The sequence below is a fragment of the Nannospalax galili genome, unplaced genomic scaffold (genome assembly GCF_000622305.1).
Source record: "Nannospalax galili isolate Female #2095 unplaced genomic scaffold, S.galili_v1.0 scaffold311, whole genome shotgun sequence".
Lineage (NCBI taxonomy): Eukaryota > Metazoa > Chordata > Mammalia > Rodentia > Spalacidae > Nannospalax > Nannospalax galili.
Genome location: NW_008330298.1, coordinates 4,467,669 through 4,476,267, shown reverse-complemented (window position 1 = coordinate 4,476,267; position 8,599 = coordinate 4,467,669). Strand labels below are relative to the sequence as shown.

The window sequence follows — 8,599 nt, the reverse complement described above, 5'->3', positions numbered from 1 at the left end:
TCCCCCCCCCCCCCCCCCCCATCCAGCTTTGGTTACTCATTGTAACAGTGGACATGCATTATTTTTATAATGAACTACTTTTAAAAACAACAGTTCCTTAACTACTCTCCCCAAATAATTTTTACTCATTTATTTTGGGTATCTGTGTATTTATGTGGGGCAATTGCACATGGCATATATACAAAAGTTGGAGGATCATTTTCAGAAATTGGTTCTCTCCTTCTATCATGTGGGTCACCATCTCACTAGCCCATTTCTGGTGTATAGATTCCTCTCTATTCCCAGAGCACCCCATGCATCTCTCTGTCCAGATTGTGTTCATCTCACTTCCGGTCTCTCACCTCCATTACAATGAAGTTCTAGAAAGCATTAGCTTTCTCTGTTACATGCAAATAGAGTATTTTTTCCTTCTCACTATGAAATTTTAAATTTTTCAGAAAAGTAAAGGGAATAATGTAATTAATACCATATATGTACCATTTTGACATACTTGCTTAAAATATCAGGGTGTTACTGAGGTATTCAAAGTAAGTTATCATTACTTGATGCTAAATATTTCTGTATTATCACTTTGAAAAGGGACATTTTACTACTTAGCCAGTATATTAACTTGGTGAATAAATTAATAGCAATTTCTAGTGTAACTTTAATTTTTATATATTTATTGTGTTTGTGTGTGTGTACTCATCTTGACCCACATATACCACAGCCAACATGTGGAGGACAGGGAACAGCTTATAGGAGTTGGTTCTTTCCGTCCACCATGTAGTTCTGGGGCTTGAACTCAGTCATCAGTCATCCTTGGCAACAAGTGCCTTTTACCCACTGAGCCATTTCACCAGCCCATGACTTTTCATTTCTATAAGTCTTACACCTGGTATAGTTTCTGACAAGTTGCAATAAATGTTGGAATTAATTTCTCTGTAACAAATGAAATAGCAGTAGAATATTTATCTATTAAAATATTGGGGTTTTGAACTTCAGGTTTTTCAATTATAATGTGCTTTAATTCGTAGGTGAAGATGCAAAAAGGAGAGCAAAGAAAGCTAAGAAAAAGGAAAAGAAGAAAAAGCGGAAATCGTCAGTGTCTCTTTAATGTTTTTAATGGAAAAGTTTAAATGTATATAATATTACATAAAATAGCTTAATGATCAATATACATGGTCATCGAGTCTGAACAGTTGCTCTCATGGGCAGTCTCCACCACTCTGATTATATTGGAACTAATCAGAGATATCATTACATCCCTAAACAATTCTACAATTTAATGCCTTTCTCTAAAAGAGGTATTCTTTAAAAAAAAAAAAAAAAAAAAAAAAAAAAACCTTTTATCATGCTTAGTTTTTTGTTTGTTTTGTTTGTTTGTTTTGTTTTTGATTTTTTTCAAATGAGTAAGACTTATTTACCTAAAAAACCCAGACTGTACAAACATAATTAAAAGCCATGCATGAAGAAAGTTCCAAAACACACAAAATATCTGATTTACAAGGTTATTTACACATTGGGGCCCATATTAAAAGTCATGGTCACTGAGGTACAGTAGACACAGAGCAGTCTTCGGTGACTCATCTGGGAAGCAGACAACCATGGCATGTATACTATGCAACATAAGCAAAGGGAGGAAATGCCGAGAAGGTGCTTCACCGCACAGAAGTTTTAAATTCTTGGCTTCTAATAATTTTAAAAGAAACACAATAAAAATGACTTCCACTGGGACATGATGGTGGCCTCTGGTCAGTAACTGCAACCAAAATTCTGTTCTGTGGGAGGCAGAATAATCTGCAAGATGATAGCTCTTATACAGACTGTTTCTGATCCCAATATAATCACTGCATTGCCTTTTTAATTTTTTTTTGTGGTGATGAGGATGAGTCCAGGGCCTCGTGCATGCTAGGCTTAATTTTTTATTTTTATTTTTATGTGAATGAGTGTATTGCCTGTATGTGAGTACACCGTGTGTGTGCATTGCCTGAGGAGGTCAGAAGAGGGTATCAGATCCCCTGGATCTAGAGTTATAGACAATTGTTAGCTGCCATGTGTGTCCTGGGAACCAAACCCAGGTCCTCTGCAAGAGCAGCCAGTGCTCTTCACCACTGAGCTATCTCTCTAGCCCCGTGCTTAAATATTTAACATTAGTCAGTTCTATGCAGTTTTTCCTACAATTTATTCAAATCAGAATATAAATAATGTCCACAAATTATAGTGATTGTATGAATTAGCATGTTCTTCTGTCTCCTCTGTTTCCTAGAGAGTGATGGGTTTAGAGTATTGACGATGTTCAGATTTGAGTTTGGGGTAGGAATACTTCTTGGGTGGTACTGCATACTGCCATCTGTAGGCAATTAATGCCTGGTTGTCTCTTTTGCCACATTAACAACCATTGGTGGTCATTGTCTAGATCCAATATGTTGTAGAGATTGCAAAACACTAGTAGTTTAATGTGGGTTTTCCATCTTCATTAATTAGGTAGTTCTAAGAACAACTTACCTTCTTCAACTAAATAGTCTGAAGTGCAATTTGTATACGAAAGAAGATAATTGTTTGATTTTTTCTGTTTTATGAGTTTTCAAAATAATTAGATTCTTTTAGTAATATGAACCCAATGATTTAAACATATTTTCGTTACTATTATCCATTACATTCAAAATTGTTTTTAATTCTCAAATTGATAAGAGTTCACAGAGTTTTTTTTTGTTTTGAGTTTATGGCAGGATAACTACCTGATTTTCTGTTTTGCAAGTTTTCAAATAATGGGCAGGATTTTTTTAGTAATCTGAGTGCAGCCTTTAATCCCAGAGGCAGGCAGATCTCTGAGTTCAAGGCCAGCCTGGTCTACATAGCAAGTTTCAGGCCAGCTGGGGCTACAGGGAGACCCTGTCTCAAAAAAGACCAAAAAAAATTTTTTAAATATATTTGCTATATTTTAATCCATTACACTGAAAATTTTTAGTAACACTCAAATGGCAAGAATTTGGGTTTTTGTTTGTTTTGCTCTTTTTGGTTTGGTTTTGAGTTTTTTGCTTGGTTTAGAAATTTTGTTTTATGCTTGATTTTTTAAAATATTTTATTATTTTTATTTTACGTGTATGAATGTATTGCCTGCATGTTTGTGAGTACACCCATGTTCTGCAATGCCATGGAGGTCAAAAGAGGGCTTCAGATTTCCCTGGAACTGGAGTTAAGGACAGTTTGCAGCCGCCATGCATGTGCTGGGAATTGAACCTGGGTCCTCTGCAAGAGCAGTCAGTGCTCTTAACTGCTGAGCCATCTCTCCAGCCCCTGATTTTTTTGTTTAAATATTTTTATTGAATTTTTAATATACAATGTATTTTGATCATATTTAGACCCCATCTATTTGTACCCTTCCTTACTACACTCCCCTCCAATTTCTTGTCCTCTATAACTTTTTTTAAGGTCTATCAAATCTAATTTATATCCCTTGTTTGATTTTTGAGTGAGGGGCTTATGTAGCCCAGGCTGGCTCCACTGAGCACACTGTACAGTGTAGGATGACCTTGAATTCTTGATCCTCCTGCTTCCACCTTCTAAGGGCTATGATTTTAGGTATATGTTACCAGACCTACCTGACAGTTGGCTTTTAAACTATTTTATTTTTATTGTCTTGCTAAATGAGAACTGTGTTTCACTGATCCTGTAGTGATCTTCTTTTCTAATAATAAAATATTTTAATTAAAACTCTTCTCTAATAAGTTTGAATAAGCTGAGAATTCTGCTCATTTTCAGAAGAAGCCTTTTCATTCCCTTGAAAAATTAGGATGCCCTTTAATATGGGAATACTTAATGAATTTGTCTCAAATTATAATCCATATAGGAAAAAATATAAGAAAAAGAAGTCTAAGAAGAACAGAAAAGAGTCCAGTGATTCAAGCTCTAAAGAATCCCAAGAAGAATTTGTAGAGAACCCTTGGAAGGATCGATCAAGTAGGTTCTCCTAGTTGGCTAACTCAACAGATGAAATGTTAACTGATTAGTCAGAATGTGAGTGTATTTCTTAATATCTTTCATTCAGAAGCTGAAGAACCATCAGATCTAATTGGCCCAGAGGCTCCAAAAACACTTGCCTCCCAAGATGATAAGCCTTTAAAGTAAGTAGCAATGTATGGTTATGGGGTTTTGGTGTTTACTTTTGCAGTGCTCAGCATGGTCATGCTTAGCAAACATACTACCACTGAACTATATCCTTAGCAGGGTATTTATAGTATTGTAAGGACTTTCTAGCTAGGTGTGGTAGCTTATGCCTATAATCCCAGCATTTGAGAGGATGAAGCAGGATAATCAGGAGTTCAAGGTCATCATCTGCTACATAGTGAGCTCAAGTCCAGCCTGGGCTACTTGAGACCCTGTCTCAAAAAGATAGATAGATAGATAGATAGATAGATAGATAGATAGATAGATAGATAGATAGATAGATAAAATAAGATGTTTAACCATCCTTCATGGCCCTTTTCTAAACAAATGTTCTGGCATACACCTTTAATTACAGCAGAGGCAGGCAGATCTATGTGAATTCAAGGCCAGCCAGGGCTATATAGTAAGACACTGTCCTCTCCAAAAAAAAAGGCATAGAGAGTACAATCTTTTTCAAAGCAAGAGCATGTAGTAATTCCCAATGCTGCTCTGCAAGTAGTCATGAGCGTTCCTTCCCTCTCTTTAAACCTCATAGCATTTTTAATTTGTTTTATTCACTGTATTATATTTTGATATTTTATTACTTTTTTAAAATTTTGTTTTGGAGCAGGGAGATCACAAAGGTCAGAGGACATCTTTTAGGAGTCAGTTCAGGCTTGACAGCAGGCACCCTTATAGTATAGATATAAGCCTTATCAATATGTACATTCCATAAAAACAGAGATCATTTTTCTGTTACAAGCTTTAAGGCTTTTTATTTTTTGTGTATATTTTTATTGAGTTTTTGTGCATTTCATACAAAATATTTTAATCTTAATACCCGTCCCCATCCACACACCCCTATAGCCCATCCCCACCAGATTTCATGCATTCTGTCACATGCTAAGGCCTATCGAATCAAGTTAGTGTACCCAGACGTCACTCAGTGCAAGTTCCTCCACTGAGTCAGCCTGTCTAGAATAAAGAAGATCAACTCTCCCTCACCCAGCAGTAATCAGCTGCCAATAGTTCTTCAGCTAATGTTGGGGCCTCCTGCCCATTTCCCCAGTTCTGTGCTGGGTTTTTGTCTGATTGAGTTTTCATGGGTCTTGTGCGTGCTGACACCATTGCTATAAGTTCATATAAGCAAGGTCCCAGGAGCCTATAAGACTGTTTCCACAAACTTTATGTTTAATAAGTATACAGGAAATGTTCACTGAATTGCTCTTAAAATCCCTTTGAATGGGACTGGAGAGATGGTCCAGTGACTAAGAGCACTGACTGCTCTTGCAGAGCACCTGGGTTTGGTTCCCAGCACCCACATAGCAAATAACAACCATCCAAAAGTCTAGTTCCAGGAGATCCAACACCCTCTTCTGGCTTCTGTGGACATTGCATGGTATGAGTGTATTTACATACATGCAGGCAAAACATACTCACATACAAAAAAATAAAAATAAGATTTTTAAAAATCTTTAAAACCCCTTTGAATCAGCTTGACATAGTGGCACTTGCCTTTAATCCCAGCAATTGGGAGGCAGAGACAGGCAGATCTCTGTGAGTTTGAGGCCAGCCTGTTCTATCTAGCAAGTTCCAGGCCAGCTGGGACTACTGGGACACTCTGTCTCAAAAAGATGTATATAGATGTGTGTGTGTGTGTGTGTGTGTGTGTGTGTGTGTGTGTGTGCCCCTTTGAATCAAAAGTAAAAGAAAATTTTTACTCTATGGCATACTTATTAGTTACAAGTTATTTAAGTTATTTCTTTTAGCTTTAAGAGGGAATGAGCTAGGAGCAGAAGTAATAATGGAAATAACTATAAGGATAAATTAACCCACAATTACAAAGTATGAATCTGTACTCATTAACATCAGTTCTTTTGGTCTTCTAAACTATTTCTGGGTTAGTAATACAGGTCACGGTGCAGTGCTCACTAATTAAAATTAAGTATTTTACATTGGGCACACTACTGCTCAGCACTGATATTCTCATTACTGTCTGAGAAAATATTTTGTGCTCTCTTTAATTTGTGAACACTTATATTGAGATAGTCTAATGGCCCTTTTCTAAATTCTGAATTACTTTGTAGCTATGGGCATGCTCTGTTACCTGGTGAAGGTGCAGCTATGGCTGAATATGTGAAAGCTGGAAAGCGTATCCCACGAAGAGGTGAAATTGGCTTGACCAGTGAAGAAATCGCATCATTTGAATGTTCGGGCTATGTCATGAGTGGTAGCAGGTATGTTCTTGCCTTTGAGCTTAAGTTTTCTGATTAGCTCTTTTCCTTCATTCTTACTGATAAAATTATATTATAGTGATCTGTTTTCATTAAGTGACTATTTTCTAGTAGAAAATAGAATGTGTGTACACACATACACACACACACACACACACACACACACACAAAACACACATTTCACTGGTTTTATTAGAAGAAACATACTTGAATAAAGTTCTAAATATATATAAAACAGCCTCAGAATTGCAGAGATGGCTCAGTGGTTAAGAGCACTGGCTGCTCTTGCAGAGGACCCAGGTTCAGTTTCCAGCACCCACATGGTGGCTATTAAACACCATGACTGTAACTGCAGTTCCAGGGGATCTGACACCCTTTCTGGTCTCTGTAGGTATTACACACACATGGTTCACTTACATGTATGCAGGCAAAACACTCATACAAATAAAATTTTAAAATAGATAAATCAAAAAAAGAGAGAAAAAAAAACTTAACCTCAGGGCTAAAGTGATGGTGCAGCCCTTAAGAGCACTGGATGAACACTCATACAAATAAAATTTTAAAATAGATTTAAAAAAAAGAGAGAATAAAAACTTAACCTCAGGGCTAAACTGATGGTGCAGCTCTTAAGAGCACTGGATGCTCTTGCAGAGCACTAGGGTTCTATTCCCAGCATCCATGTGGCAGCTAACAACCATCCATAACCCCAGAGGGACCCAACACCCTCTTCTGGCCTCGAAAGGCATTGCATGACATGGTTGCACTTACATACATGCAAGCAAAACACTCATACACATAAAATAAAATAAATCAAAAAGGGGTTTTCTAAACTTAACCTCAAATTCAACAATTTTCTTCAAATTCAAAGAATCAGTAGCTTCTAATTACTTTCTTCATATTCTGGAGCAAGTTTTATTTCCTGGGAAATGTAGTTAAGCTGGTTATCATAGAGACATGAGGAATATTGGGATTCCAATAGTAAGGAAAGCATTTTCATAAGGTAATGTTTCTTGGTTTTTTGAATTTGCCTCAAGTTCTCAGGTACAAGAATTTCTAGGAATGAATATCAGTTAAAAATTATGAAAGAGGCCAGACTCAGCATGGAAAAATCAAATGAGGGAAGAAGCAACAAAAATTACCTGAAGAATTAGGAGAGTAAGGGCAAATCAAACTAAGTTTTTGATTCTTTTGTTGAGGTGTGCTTCATCAGAGAAGACCACTCAGACATAGTTGTGCTGAATAAAAGTCATTACTGGCCAGGGCTACTACACAAGGGTGTCGGGAACCCAAGTGTGTAGCCCCTAGCTGCCTATAGGGTAAGCTTTTATACAGAAAAACCATAACCAGGGGTGAAAAGCTTAAGTTCCCAAGCTTATAGGTGGAGAATCCGCTTAACAATTTCTATTCTATTAAGTAACAATTACTATTTTGCAGAAGCAAGCCAAGCATAACCTACAGAAGCCATAAATCTGCAGTTAGCAGGTGTACTCTGGAACAGTCTGACCTGTTCCCAAGACACCAAGGGTCCAGCCAACATGTTCCCATACTCTGGGCCAACTGCCTGATAGTTTCAAAGACTAGAGTCAGCCTAAACTCTAACATGGTATAGCTATGGTCAAGAAGGTACCCTATTATACTTTAAAATTCCAAATTTATTATTAAGGTGAACTATTTTAAAAATGGTACTGGGGCAGATAATTTGCTGAACCTTTGAAGTACCTCCAGAAGCTTGGATTTCTGAGGACCAGCATTTGAACATCACTTTGGAGGATTACACAATGCTACAAGGACAGATCATTACTGGTATAAGGATTATGAAGGATGGTATAACATAGTCATTTTTGTAATTGATATGATTGTTTACATTAAAGATTCCAAAGACTCTTTATATGAGTTATAAATATAGAAGAGGTTAATAAATGGTTGTGTATAAAGTTATTACACAAAAATTGTGTTTCTGTATATCAGCAACAGACAACTAGAAACTGTAATTAAATAAAAAGAAAACACTCAAGTGCAGATATCTATTTTAGACTTTGGGTTAAAAAAGTACTTTTTCTAAAGAAAACAAAAAGACAAGAAAAACCCTGTCTCAAAAAGACAGAAAGAAAGAAAGAAAGAAAGAGAGAGAGAGAGAGAGAGAGAGAGAGAGAGAGAGAGAGAAGGAAGGAAGGAAGGAAGGAAGGAAGGAGGGAGGGAGGGAGGCACAGGAAGAAGGGGGGAGGAAGGGAAGGAAG

General features: G+C 36.9%; 1 protein-coding gene across 1 annotated transcript in view; it reads left to right on the top strand.

The window, feature by feature from the left end:
• Positions 1-8,599, top strand: part of Nkap (NFKB activating protein) — a 31,295-nt gene that overhangs the window by 21,895 nt on the left and 801 nt on the right. The window contains exons 5-8 of the mRNA XM_008844153.3: positions 1,017-1,080; positions 3,833-3,942; positions 4,031-4,106; positions 6,216-6,365. Coding sequence (XP_008842375.1) covers positions 1,017-1,080; positions 3,833-3,942; positions 4,031-4,106; positions 6,216-6,365 — 400 coding nt within the window. The remainder of the gene's footprint in view (positions 1-1,016; positions 1,081-3,832; positions 3,943-4,030; positions 4,107-6,215; positions 6,366-8,599) is intronic.